The 15,363-nt window shown below is 40.2% G+C and overlaps 1 protein-coding gene across 1 annotated transcript in view; it reads right to left on the reverse strand.

Annotated features, from left to right (window-relative positions):
* map2 (microtubule-associated protein 2) overlaps window positions 1-14,660 on the reverse strand; it is a gene marked incomplete at both ends in the record, with an annotated part of 36,849 nt that extends 22,189 nt beyond the window's left edge. Inside the window, 5 exons of the mRNA XM_080498739.1 lie at window positions 398-688; window positions 2,550-2,765; window positions 4,636-4,710; window positions 5,413-5,502; window positions 14,450-14,660. Coding sequence (XP_080354865.1) covers window positions 398-688; window positions 2,550-2,765; window positions 4,636-4,710; window positions 5,413-5,502; window positions 14,450-14,660 — 883 coding nt within the window. The remainder of the gene's footprint in view (window positions 1-397; window positions 689-2,549; window positions 2,766-4,635; window positions 4,711-5,412; window positions 5,503-14,449) is intronic.
* Between the last annotated feature and the right edge of the window lie 703 nt (window positions 14,661-15,363).

Consider the following 15,363-nt stretch of genomic DNA (forward strand, 5'->3'; position numbering starts at 1 on the left):
CAAGAGGTGTGCAACACTGGCATACCAGTACCAAGCCATATGGATACACAACGAGGAACCTGTAAGCTTAAAGCTGGTTTTAAAAAAAAGCATTTTTAGCATTTAGCATCACTTCACCATACCAATGTGACACAACCGGCCCCGAAAATCACAGCAAGTGAAAAAAAAAAAATACAAGCAAAGATATAACGAACCAGTTTAGACTAAAACAAAGTGGCTCTTTTCACCAACAAGCCTGTGTTGCCTTGCAGCCACAGCAGAGCGCAGGGAGGATTATTTGCCATTCCACTTCAATCATAAGGCTTAAATATACACTTCCGTCAAGACACATCTTGTGTCCTTAAACGGTGGACAATGCAATGACATGCAGGCAGGGAGAGCAGAGGGCAGGACACACCTGTCTCAGGGTTCTCCTCACCCTCTGCTTCCTCCTCCTCCTCCTCTCTGTCCATAGAGCTTTCTGCAGTAGCACTATCTGCCTCGACAGGCTCCATGTCAACATCCTGAGCCTCGTCTACGGCCTCTGCCTGCTCTAAGGGCTCAGCTTGGGGGCTGTCCAGCTCGGGCTCTTCCCCACTCCACTGCTGCTCATCAAGAGCTGCTTCGGATTCTGCTGCCTCTGCACTCTCCTCCTCCTCTTCCACCTCCTCCTCCTCGTATTCAGCTGTAAGAGCCTCCATGGTCTCTTCTTCTCAAAAACAGGGTGAAAGGGGGGACACATTAAGACTACAGGCAACACAGACTTGGGTTATGTGAATAACACAACTTATGATGGAAAACTTTCAGCTTTAGTAAAAGCTGCAAATGTGATCTGTCTGTTCACACACGTACACCACACATATATCACAGATTGGAGTGTCTTTCTGTGAGTGACTTTTGTTTGGGGTTTTTTTGGCTGGAGGTGCTTGGTCTACTCAGCATGTTAGCAAGTCTAATATAGTGTACGTATGCAGCTGAAGGCATATATAAGCATTTCTTTTTTTAAGATTTCTAACAATCAATGCTTTTGTCTATTACTTGATGCATGATTGAGAAGTCAGACCAAAGGTCACACTGAAAACTATCATCAAGACACATGACCATTTTCAAATCACCCTTTTATCTGCACCCCACAAGTCTGTAGCATTGACTCTCCTACCATGGCTGGTGACAGACTGTTTGAAAAAACAGGAACATGAAACACTTCATGGCTGACTGACATGCCGCAGTCGGAGCACTTTAGTTCTGCGTTCCCCTTAAGTCCTGCGCTTGTTGAAAAATGGAACTGAAGAGCTGCTGTACTGCACAATACAAAGGTACTTTCTCTTTTTTTAATACACGCAATGTTTGTACCTGCAAACTAAATTTCAATCATTTCTGGATTTTATATTTGAAATAAGCCAATACTGTCAGTAAGGAGAATTTGATTTCAACACTCTAAAATCTACTTAAGGGAAAACAAAAAGAGAAAGAAATATGTTAAGAAGCTGTAGTCAGAGATATGTAGATATAAATCGATCAACTGCAGCATTTTTTTCTCAGATCTATTAAGGGAATTATGTTAATATAACGAAGACGTTGAAAGTGTTTGTAGTAAGTTCTGGAATAAGACATATACCTGCGGAAAAACCCCCAACATTATTTCCATTACAAAGGCCTTTGTGCCGTGCATTTGAGTGTGAAACACATCACGTCCTTGAGATTTTTCTTAAATGTTGGGTCGATAGATGCAGGTCAGGGCCACAGTGCAAGTTTAAGAAACAGCTATTATTATCAGAGGGACAACCCCACCCCCGCTACAGCCAATAGTAACCACACAAGTAAAATATCACATTTGAGCTGAAGGATTGTGCAAAATACTATCACTTGCAAATAAAATAACATGAGCTCATTGGCCACCAGAACCACACACTCTCATTGTGACTTTTAGGTAAAACTACAATCAATACAAATTTGCTATTACAATTATTCAACATGGGTGGATTAGCCTATGTTTGTAATGGAGAAACATCAAAACTATGATGCTGTTTTTATTGCATATTCTTCACTGATTCCTTTGGAACTTCAGCAACTTTTCCTTGCTACCACAATTAATGTTTAAGTGTTGCTATGGAGGTAGATATAAAATACAAAGGGAATTATTATCAAAAATAAAAGAGAGAGATTTTAGAATCTCTGAGACATTTCCAAAAGGTAAGCCATGTCTCACGTACTGAACCTTGCATTTTATGTGATCTTACTAATGAAACTGTCCACTGACCATGTTTTAACCAAATCACTGCTGCATGTTGAGGTTATTGGCATGAGGAGTGGCAAATGAATAGAAACAAATAAAACCAAACAAATGTGATCGTTAAATAAACACAGTCAGTTGTGGAGTGAACATTCACCACAAGGACGCACGGACACAGACATACGAGGAGACGAAAAGACGGACTGACGGACGAGGAGACGGAAGGACGAAAGGAAGGAGGGATGGAGGGGGGAGGTCAAATCACAGAAGGAGAGGAAAGAAAGAGAGAGGTGATGGAAGGGGGTCGGATGGCAAAGAGGAACCATGCGTGGTTCACCTTCAATCTGTCTAAAGGCCACGGCCTGCCCTGTGGGGCGAGAGCCCGAGTGCGTCCACTCTGGGCTGAACAATGGGTGCTCATAGTACTCCTCGTCGGAGTGGTAGGGGTCGTCCTCAGGCACGGAAACTGAGATGGAGGGGGCGAGGAACTTGCACCTCTCCCGAGAATTTTGGAAACGGCGGAGAGGGCCCGCCTCCTCCTCATCCCCTACATCTACAAACGAGACAGACACAAGGAGAAGAACTGCAGGGATATCTGGACACACAGACTGAGAGAATGAAAGTGAAAAGGGAAAAAAGAAAAGAAAACAAATAGTGGGAAGAATAAAATGGAGACTGCACCAAAAAATGTCCATCTATCAATGACTTTGAAATGTAATACTTGGTCATGAAATCTAGTTATTATATGATCCAATATGTTAACAACTGAAAGAATAACTCGATGACTTTGGATTTCCTCCAAGTCAAAATCTTAACTTTTTACTTTATGAATAGTAATCCTTTCCGATATAGTTTCCACTGTATGGGCATCAAGAAGTACTGTATATTTGCAATTTGTTGACATGTTCTTTTTGAAGACAGACATTTTTTGAAGTGAAAAAGTTTGGAGATAAAGTTCAAGAGGAAGGAAACAACATAAGACTCTTTTGTAATTGGCGACACAAATGGAAAGAGACACAAGAAAGGGGAATGTAGAAAGACACTGAAGCTCCATTGGGCTCGAGGCAGACAAACACAGAGGACACTGACATGTAGACGGTGATAAGCAAGTCGAGAGTTTGAAAGATTTGGGGGTCATTCGTTGTCCGACACCCACATTATGAGGATTCAGCATCAATTCAGGAAGTTATTGGTGTCATTTACAAATAATACTGATCTAAACCAAGCAAATTTAAATCAAACACATGGGCTCAATTGTAAAACAACTAACAGTTATAATGCAGTACACACTAAAAACTCTGTCACTTTTAGATGTATGTAATAGACAGCAACTACATGACAAAGCCTGTAAAACCAACACACACCTCCTGATCAGTCAAAAATCAGTTGATTCACCACAACAAACTACCACAATGATGTCACCTCTCCTTGTATCGCTTTGAAAATAATATTTCCTGCAGTCACAGAGCCTTTACTGTGCAGCCACTACTGGTTTCCCAACTACAAACACAATCCAAAGACAAAAAATATACAACCTGATCCCAGCTGGTTATACGGTACTGAACATTACTACTTTCATGTACAATATACAATGATATATAAATAGCTATACACATTGTAAAAAAAAAAAATGCATCATGGTTCCGACTGAGTAAATAAATTATGTTTTGGTCTTAAAACCCACTTCAAACTGAAAAACTTTTATTGCTAGCTTCCCATGAATAAGTTAAAGTCACTATACTCACAATACCCTGGGCACCTCTTTCAGTTCAAAAATCTGTTATTTAATTTTGGAATCAGCTCCATGCAACATTTAGAAAACTTGGCCATGGTCAAACACATGAAAAAGGAGACCGTGGACAATGTCCTCACATCGTGGCGGTCACATATGCAACACCAGAGATATAATGCAACTGAAGAGATGAACAACCAGAAGTTGCCGGCTAACCTACATTGGCTGTCATATTAGTGTGTCGGGAAAAGACAGGACGGCATGGCGTTAGAAAGGGTAATGAAAAACGATTATGGTAAAAAGAGTGCACTTGGTAAAACATACTGCAATGGTCATGCATTTGACTGCGTCTTTTTTTCAGGTCGCAACAATGAAGACACTAATGGCATCCGTTGTATGAGATGGAGACGAGGAAGCGGGAGTTCAGGAGATGAATGACAGAAAAAATAGAGAAGATGTTCCTGCTTTAATGGCGCTCATAAGTTACAGCTGTTGAACAGGTAGCAATACGGGGGTTTGTTTTCCTGAAGTCGTAGAAGGTAGGGGGATAATTCCCTCTGATGACAAACACCAGCACCCCAATGTGTTGGTGAACACAACAATCCTGAGGCGACAGTCGATGAAAAGAAAGACACCATGCTTCCAGACATTAGAGAAACACACTTGTCAGACACACTTTCATTCTTCCTACCTCGTTCCGCAGGACCAAAGTGCTCTGCAGCAGGTGAGGGCGGAGGGGAGGGAGGCAAATTGGTGGTGTCTTCAACTACGAAGGGAAGACAGAATTTGTTCACTTAAATCACATATTCCTCTTCTGTTTAGGAATAGTTCATTTAGAGTCGAGCATGGGTGAGGCCGACATTGACAAAACCCTGCTGTCAGAAACCCATACTCATTTAGTTGGAAATGAATGAGGACAAGTCCACATTGTATTCTACCTACTTACACATTTTTAGGTTAGCAGAGATGTGCTATGTTGCTGTGCTGCTCCACTGAATACCCCATTGTAACAGTGCAATGGCTGATTATTGATTTCAGCAGCGTGAAGTTGCTTGTTTTGAGTCAAGGTTTACACTGTTGCACTCCGATTACTGTTGCCCTGTCTTTGTATCTGTGTTTACCTGAACTGATCTTTTACTCTGTCGATGTGCTGTCCACACAAAGGAAAATGAAAAAGAAAACTGTGCGTTATTCAAAGACCTCTGGACCTCTGGAGATGAGGTGTGCAGCAGTTGAATAACAGTCAGTGGGTGTTCAGCTTCCCTCCCACTGCACAAACATGGGTAGGTTTGTTGAGATGCTGACACTAAGATCTCTGTAGGTGTTTGAAACCCTTCAGTCTTGTTACCATGGTGTACACGTACTGTCGCCCAGCTCAGATGAACTCCAGCCTCATGGGCCCAACAAACAAGCGATATCATATCGTCAATGGCTACTACACAAGTGTGTTGGTGTGTGTGTATCTCACCTGATGGCAGCCTTTGAGTCTCCTGTTCGCCCTTCAGCACTGCCACAGCCTCTGCCGTCACCTCCTGCACAATCCGGGCCGACACTTGTTCTGAAAATCCACAATCACACCGAGACAGAAATGCAAGGTCAATACTGTTCTGTCATGAAAGTTGACGTAAATAGGACAAATACTGCTTGAAATCCTAGACTGGCCTAAGGGTTGAAATGACACATTCATGATGCTGTTATATTTCAAGGTATATGTATCCAGAGAAAAACTAAAATACAGTCTAATATTAAATTTTGTAATGTTTGAATCCCGTCAATGAGGATGAAAATGTTTCTATAATCACAGCAACAGGAGGGATACTGTTGAAGGCTGCATCACCATAGAAACCCATCGTCCCTGAACATGTGCAGGCTAAAAACCATATTAATGAAGAGCAATTTCCAAAAATGAGGTTTGTGCCTATTTTTTTTTTAATCAGGCTTGATGACATGCGATGTGAGTTTGTTTTTCCAATCACACACTAACATTTCAAAAAGAAAGGGCAGAAAAATTAAGTGACATTCAAATGATATAGCCATCCAGCGTTATGTACATGTCAGAATAGGTGAATAGCAATGTGATTCACTGAGCACAACCAAGTGGATTTCATGACGACAGTATGATTTGGACTTTCAATACAAAACACTCCAGTCAACCACTGATCCAATACAGAAAGGCATGTAAAGTCATGGGACTCAAACCAGAGCTCTTCCTTGTGAGGCAAAAGCACGATCCACTCCACCATCTGACAACAACCCAACAGTGTTTCACATGTGGGTACAAGACTAAAGGTGTGGTGTCAATTGCACTTCAATACAAACAAATAAAATGCATGTACACTATTTACTCTGTCGCCTTCAGGTCTGCGCTGAAGCACCAAGCTTTTGACTTTTAATAGGAGATGTGAAGTGGGCTTTTGTTTGGTATTTTCAACATTAGTTGATGTTGACAATAAATTTAAAAAACAAGCTGAGTGGGGGTTTAACATGCAGCACATATATGTCCTTGCCAGTAGAGTGGCATATTGGAATAGAGTACTTCAACTGAACTGTAAATCCTGAGGTAAAGGCCTGAGGTAAACTGTTAGTGCTGAAACACTTGACCTTCACAACTTTGCACTTAGTACATTTAAACTGTTATAAAATCCAAAACAGGTGTTAGCTAAATGTTCGTTAGTAAAGTGTTTGTAGGATCTAGTCTGAGACACCACACAGTGAGCCGGTTGGAGAATAACGACAAGAGATACAGTACCTGTTGTTTTGTTTGTTTGATTTTTAAAACTTGATTTCTATTTAATGTAGAACATATATCATGTTTGGCAGATACAGCACAGTGCAATGTGAGCTTGAAAATATTCCTCATCCTTAAAATAAATACTGAATTATAGCTTTTGCAAGGAAAGAAGCAATATAATGCCATTTAACAAGAAATACTGTCAGTACTGTCTGACATTGGTTGGCAGTAGGCGCTAAATAAGTATTTGAAACAAGAGAAAGGTATATAAATCAGTCACAAGAATGCATGTGTCTTTTGATAAATAAATAGGACATTTCTCTCCATTTTGCCTCAGATAAGAGCCAACTGACCTAACTAACCTGAGCTGTGCAATTACTCACATCTCCTTGTCAACAGGTCTACATCTATTTAAATATTGCCTGGCACACAGGAGTAATGCTCAAATCCTCCATTTGCATAGTGGCAGTAGTTTTGTAGGATTGAGTATAATTGGTTGGCTGTTTCACTGTTACTGTTTCAGGACCTTCTCGAATCCAACATCACCCACACAACAACACAAGCAATCTGGCAGCCATGCACCCACCCCACAATAACACACAGGCACACACTCCTTCCGGGAACACTTAACACAACCCACTCACCTCAAATCAAAGCACCCATTTCCCCTGTTCAGTGGTAAAGTGCAATAAATGTGTAGCACCTCTTCAATGCTCCGAGACAAAACCTTTTTTTTTTTTTTTTTTTTTTTACATCTGACTAGAGCCTTACAAATCTAATTCTGGAAAGATTTGAATTTATTCAAAAACTGGATGCAATTATTTGCCATTTTCCAAAATTTATATTCAATACATAATAGAGCACAACAGAACAATGGATCATATGTTGCAGTAAAACATTTTACAATTTTATAAAATATATTCGGTAATTCCTAATTTGGTAGCAGCAAAGATCTGGAACAGGCACAGCAACCAATTGGGTGGTCCCTGCAACCTATTTACTTGTTTGTTTGAGATTTATTTTATTAGAGGTGGGTTGTGTGAAGGTCTACAACAGTAAAATTGTGAGGATTTGAAGACTTTACAAAGGCGTCTTTAGTGAGGCTTATTAAGGAGTTTTTTGCAATGTCAGCAGTGCATGTGGAGGTGAAGACAGATGTTGGTATCAGTGCTTTGAGTCTGAACATAAGCCCGGGAGAAATGTTGTGCCATAAGCTTAGAAACTATAATTAGCCTATGCTTTTAATCTTACGTAAGTGAATTCACGTTGCACCATGGTGGATTTTGATTAAAGGCAAAAAATAACCTATAGCAACCCAAAGCTGCATGTTGGGACAGTTGCAGAGGGTCAGTAGCCCTGCACCACATATTTTTGTGGCATTTTTACAGAACCAATATTGCCCAGGAGAGGCTGTCTCAAATAATGGTGAAGAAATGGTCTTGTTGTGGTCATATATCTGCCAATATGATGGTTAGCTTTTCACTTTGTTTGTGTGACTTAACGCATCTCAAAACAACATCCGCCTCGTTGAGAGCTGATCCTAACTCCCCTTTTCAAGAGGAGGTGTTTATGTCCAGGTTTTCACAAGGTTAAGTACAGTTCAGACTTTATTCAGATTTGTACATGTCGTGGATGTTGGTATCACTCTAAGAAAAATACTTTTTTTCTAATATAGTTTAATAGCTTACATAATACGTGTTTAATAATCTAGCATAATACATGTGTGTTAATTCATATTTATTTCAAAACCTCCTAAAATTGCCTGTGGGCTAATTGAATACAATTGATAGAAAATTACAAAAGAGATAACCCCAATTAGATTACTTGATTGTTATTGTGACTATCGGCTGTGGCAAATTAAAAGAAAGAGCCAAATGCACACCAGTGGAGTCTTTCATACACACGTGAAAGAGAAATTGTGACGCCTCATCAAGGGCACCGAGTTCACTGTGAAATTATTGAATTTTAGCCCTAGAGACAAATCCACAGACATGCACGTTCACAAATCCCCAGCACTGTAAAAAAATACACCCATGTCACATTCTCCAAACCAGTAGGGAGTGATCAAAACCAGCGTTGTGTGGCTATCTCAGAATTTCTCTGACAGAGATGTCTAATGACACAGCAGCATGCCTGTCATTGACTTTGAAAGCAGAATACACCACATGCACAAAGAACTGCTTTGATTTACAGACGGGCTGCGCTGCACCTCTTGATCTACGGGAATATTCAAAAGTAACAGCAGACAAACAAACAAAGGTGGCAGAAGGAAAGTGTGCATTACCTGTGTGACAAGCTGACCGCATTTGAGAACGCTCCCTCTCTGAGCACAGACTGCGACTGGAAGCCCCGAGTCAACGCTAAGCACAGCCACAGACTACCCCACACACACATGGGCGTACACACATGCGCGTACACACAGGCGCGCGCGCACACACACACATACAGGAGCTGAGAGGGCACAGAGAGAGCAGGAGTGATGTTCGGGAGGATACCAGCAGGCTCCCAAAATGTGTAACGCAAGAGGTTGCCATAGCAACAGACTGTCGGACCACTGACTTGGTCCCATATGTAATTCAAATGAGAGTGACATGTTGCGGCTCACAGCCTTTGTGTTCACAGCCACCACAAAATAAAGGAAAGGTATCAGGAACATTTTTGGACATCCATGATAAAGGTCTAAGTAAAAGACAATACAGTGTCTATTATAGATTTAAGAAATCATTTCTAAAGCATTTGTGATTTATTTAAAAATAACATCATATTGTCAAAAAAAAAGGTAAAGCATGATGTTGCTAATCCAGAACAAGCATTTTGAATTATTTAGTCAAACATTTAGTTCTTGAAATTAAATTGAGGGTTGGACAGTGTCCCATTGTAGAGACTTCCATTAAAAAAAAAATCCACTAAATATGCATTCAAAATTCAATAGAGAAGACGTTATATCAACTGTATTTGAGTTTAAATAAAAACTCCAGTTATTTGACACAACACACTTTATACAGTCTTAATGACAGCAATTGATAGCACACACTTACTTACTTACTAAGCTTACACTAAAAAGACACACCTGAACCTCCAACTACTGGGCTGAGAAGTATCATGAGGAATGTGGTTTGATCATAAATCATTGCATTACTGTTTTGATTATTCTGTAGGGGGAAAAAATCCGTATATCACTTGCATGCCCCTTATTATAGAATAAAATTTAGTTTTATTTAAAAGATTGTGCACAAAGTACAAATATAAGCATAATCTGTTCGAGCATGGGGTTTGGGTATTATTCAGTAAGACTAAGGGGATTCTCCAACTTTGGACTTGTCCCTTTCTGTTTGTGTTTGTGCTTCACACACTCGGGCTTAATTGGGCCGAATCTCCTCGATGCTGCTGCCAAAGATACTGATTCAGCCTGATGACGTGGAGGAACTTTAACAACAGGAAATCTTGTCTAGGATTCCTGACACTGTGCCCAGCCACTTGTGTCAGCTAAATGACATGGACATAATTCAGTACAATATCGCCAGTATAAAACTTCAGGATCAACAACTGTGTATTCTCAGTCTGTTTCTTTTCCCCCCTCCCTCTTCCTCCTGTCCTGACCACTTGGAGCAGCGCTGGCTGCCTGGTTCAACTTTGTTTCTGAGGAAAGTCAAGAGGGCAATTTTGTGCTTCAATAGTTCTTGTTGGATTTGAAGAGCTTTTCACAGGAAGAGAAGGCTCAATAAGTGATAACATCAGCCCTTCTGCCCCACTTATGCCCCCACCCAGTACTACTTGGGAGCACTGCTAATATATGGTGACAAGAAGCTCTTCATACAAATGAAGCCTTGGCTGTACTCTAGCTAAGAGCTTGTATTACTTTAATGTTTCTGATGATTAATAGAACATCACCAATTGTTTTGTTTTTTCCATCATTGTTAAGACAAATGTTTGCTCATACATGAAACAAACCCACCAGCCATTGTATCAAAATTATGTTAACTTTTCCCGACAAAGTCAATCCTGGTTTCTGCTTTACCATGAATCTCCTTCCGATCTTCTGATCACAGCCCCGACATCAGTCGTTTGAAGGAGGTCAGCATTATTTACAGCTTCTAAAGCAGCGGTGTCAAGAGGGTTGAGTCCGTCCCACTCCATTACCTACTTAAAATAGTAAAGACAACATCACCTGCCATGTTTCAATGACTGTTAACCCTAATTTGTCCACATGGGTTCACACTGTTGCAGTAGGCACCCAGGTCATAATGCAACATAGAGATCAGCAAATGACTTTATCAGTAATAGCTGAGAAATCAGTAATGCAGCATTAGAAATAACCTCCCCTTATTGCAAGTAAAATCACATTAGGATCACAGCTAAACTGAAAATAACATGCTGAAAGCTACAGAAATCATTTTATATTGCACTTTTTCTAAGATACTGTATGTCTGATTGTTTAAAATAGATCTTCTGAAAAGTGCACAAAACGAACAGGATGTACTTACACAGTATAAACTTAACAGTTATCTTTCTTTATGGGGAGTTTCTTGTCTGGCCCAGTTGAGATGAACTTGGGCTGCATATGGCCCCTAAATCAGGATGATTTTTATATGATGTATGATTTGCGCCTCTTCTAAAGAATAATGACACATAAAAGTAAGGTTCTCTGGAGGAGAGCATAAATGAAGGGTTCAATTTCAAATGCTGGGTCATATTGGCTTTCACTCCTCATAGAGCAAAGCTGAATTTATGGTTGACACAATTTCCAAGCTTTGACTTTGAAGGTTTAATTGGACTATTTACTGCTTTTTGAAATATGTTAATAATGAGACAGAGCAGCAACACAGAGCTGTGGCAACTGCTTATTATGTTGACTCATGAGCTAAAAGGTTGCTTGAAGTTTCTTCAGGAGTGATGCATGAGAAGCCACGTGACCATTCTGACTCTCAGAACATGAAGTTTTCCACAAGAGTGTCATCCATATGATAGAGCCCCTGGAAGTAATTGGAAATATTGACTCATTTAAGCTTTTAGAGGAAAAAAATAAATATTGCATAAACTGAAAGAAGATTCGCGATTTTGACTGAACACGTGAACAATTGAAATGTTGGTAGAAATCTGCATCTTAATGGGATTTCAGGATTATGTTAGAATACAAAGGCGGTGGTGGAGATCAACACTTCCACAGCTGGTAAGAACTGACCACTAAAGTGACTGCTACCCACCCATTACGTCAAGGTGGTGGCCCATAGGAACTGTGCCATATGGCATTCTTTAAACAGATGGGTCAGTACAAACATGATTTGAAAACGTGAGAATAATTGACTTCCTAAATAAATGTCGCTGCTGCAGCTACAATTTGTATAACAAAGTCAAAATAAATGTTTTATTAAAAAAAAAGTAATTCATTCAACGCTCTCAACAAAATTCTGTGTGTTTAAAGAAAATCTCCTTTTTTAATAAGTTGATAATGTTGTAAGAAGTAGTACCTTGTATTATTCCATGAACTATTACTAAAACACTAACCACAGATACTAAACTCACAAGCCCACAGCCAAAGCTGTATGCTGTGGTCAAACAGTTTCAAGAAAAAAAGCTAGTATATATACATATACTGATAATAAACATATAAACATATTACTTGTGTTTATAGACATATCTTGTCTGAAAAAGATTGTGCAGGTATTGAACTATTCAAAAGTATTCCACTGCCAACAGCTGGTCTTAATGAAACTTTATAAGGGTATGAATATCTCTTTAAAGCGCATCAATAAACACACATAATTATCAGTAAGTTATGAAATAGACTTAATTTAGTTATGAAGTATTTTTGCATTGCACTGTTTAAGTATACAATCGCTTCTTTCTTTCTCTCTCTCTCTCTCTCTCTCTCTCTCTCTTTCACACTCTTCCCTCCAGAAGCATTTCAGAAGTTGAACAGTTTATTGTTTTTAGTCATTTATCCTTGATTTTGTTCCTTTTATACTTCTGGCGTCTGATCTATTCATCAGGTATGCTATAATGATGAAATAATAAAGTGCAGGAGAGTATTGCTTCACATTTTAATGCATACTGCATGGTGTCACATTTTATTGCAGCTCACTCAGTGTACATATACAATATATTGCAAATGTTATCACCTTTATGATAGGTTTGCAGCCTCAATTGCTATATAATGAAGCTTTTACCAGAAGGATACAGTACGTCAGTGAAAAAGGAAGCAGACACAATCAGCTCGCAAACATATTCACAGCTGCTCCCTGATCACAAAATTTGATCAGTGATAAACTACATTAAAAATGTGCTATGAAGGGGCACCAGGCAGCTACACACACTACTGTTGTCAGCCTTAAAAACTAGTATCAGTTCAGTCTCAATAATGGGGAGATGGGAGGTTAATTAGGCTTCTGTCACTGCATGCTGCATGGGCTTGTCTGTGGCAAGCTACAGCCGGAAAGAACAAAAGGCCTGGCCAAGTAAATTGTAGGGGAGCTGTTTCTATGGTTACCCCATTGGTCTTGTCTCCAGGGGTGTGGAGTGAGGGTGGGGATGGGGAGTGGGTGGGTTGGAGGGGGCGCAGAGAGACAGATTTTATGTGTTAATTATAGCAATGTTAATAACAGTATGCGATTCTAGTGAGGACTCATAAGTGCTGAAAAGGCACGCGTGCACACACGAGACAGGAAACAAACACAAGCACAGCATCGCCTCGCCAATTCGCTGGGAATGCATTCACATCCACATCTTATGACTGCATGCTTGAAGTGTACATCCACACAATGCTGCCAGCACTTGTACACAAAGGTCTCATCTGAAGTTCCAACCAGGCACGATAAGACGAGAAAACAACAAATGCTTAAGTCTCAAGCACACATAGACACATGCATTCACCTATGCACACACACACTCTTGTGTTTATATGTGTTCCTACATGCATATCAACAAAAAAAACCCGTGAACCATAAACTTCATCTTGGTGTAAGTTTGGATTCTTAACAGGTTTCAAAACACATAAATTATGTCTTTAAACATTCATGGCTCTGCCTCTTCACTGGGTGATTAATCAACTCCACAATGTGGTTTTATCCCTTTAACAGCAAACTTTACACTGTTAATTGTGTGCACACGCACGCACGCGCACGCACACGCACACGCACACGCACACACACACAAGCTCTTTTAATGGTGTATGTTTGCTGTACAACCATCTAACATGAGGGGCCTTGACCACCATGCTAACAATAACAGTAACGTACAGTTTTATTGTTAAAATGTCTACCTATGTGACATAAATACATCTCAGCAATTAAAGTAAGTCACTATTGATTTTGTCCACACATATTGCAGGCACTGCAGCCTCCTGGTTGAAATTAGCGTGATCTATTCAGTACCAACTGGCCTCTTTACATCTTTTTGTCCAATTACTTATAATCATGACAACAACTAGAAAGCCAGGATAAAAACATAATTATGTTTTTTTTATTCCAAAACCCAAAAACACATGATGCATTGCAATGCTTAGTCCTGTATATTGTGACCAACATTCATGCAATATTCAATTTGCATAATATTTCGGTACAAATAATAATAGTATCCAATTCCTTTTTCAAGCTGATGACAATGAACAAAAACATCTGTCAACATATAACATGTGGTTAGGGATAGTAACCCAATAGACCATTAAGGCAACAATAACAGCCATATCTACCTTTCTAGACTCACACTTTACTGAAAATTACATTTGTGTCATAATGAAAATAGATGCTAAAAACAAGTAAAAGAAATGAGATATTACCTGCAGTTATTGCCTGAGCTCCAGTCAGCTCTCCATTGAAGCCATTCTCCCTGGCAGAGTAGGGGGCCGTGGCCACGTGGGCGCCGCCAGGCTGGCAGCTCCTGTAAGCTGACGAAGAGAAGCCATTCGCTCCATGTGTACCGCCAGGCTCCTGCCCCCCTGAGGGGTCCCACTGAGGGGCGCCATCTTCTGGTTGTCGACTGTCTGCCATGCTGGTAGGAGCTAGCAGCCCAGGATGATGGGAAAGGGATGGGTTCTCTCCTTCTGGGGAAAAGAGCAGAAGAGATGGAGAGAAAAGTTGTGGTCAAAACCCACCAATTCTCTCATTAATGGCCACGTTATCTGTGCTATATCGGGGGGAATGAGCAGTGTGCAGACCAGAGAAGGCTCGAAGACACACACCATCAGTCACACTCACAAATCTATGTTTGTCAGACATAATCCCCACTGCGGCTCCACTGAGTTTCACTGTCAACAGTTCAGAAAGAGCAGCTGTGCTTGTGTGTAGACATTAATGTGAATTACTATCCTTGGATGTTGGCAGGCAGATGGCAACCACCGGACAAAATGTATTGATTTGTGTACGTGTGTGTGTGTAATGACTCATATCGTCGATGGCTCAGGTGAAAATCTCAGCTGCTTGAAAATGAGCAGTGTGGATCTTGCATTTTCCACAGGGGGAAATAAAAGTGGACTTTGAAGCAATCTGATAAGATCTAGTGATGGAAAAATTGTTTGAATCGGGTATCCACTGAAGCACAGGTCTGCTAATATATCTGAAAGCAAATTTACCAGAAACAAACATTGTATAGTTCACACACGAGATGTAAAAAGGATTTTATAACCTGTGTGACATGTATTTGTAGTGTTGATCAGCTCGCTGTACAAACAGAAGTTGTTTCCCTGAATGCAGG

Source organism: Blennius ocellaris, assembly GCF_963422515.1.
Source record: "Blennius ocellaris genome assembly, chromosome: 6".
NCBI lineage: Eukaryota > Metazoa > Chordata > Actinopteri > Blenniiformes > Blenniidae > Blennius > Blennius ocellaris.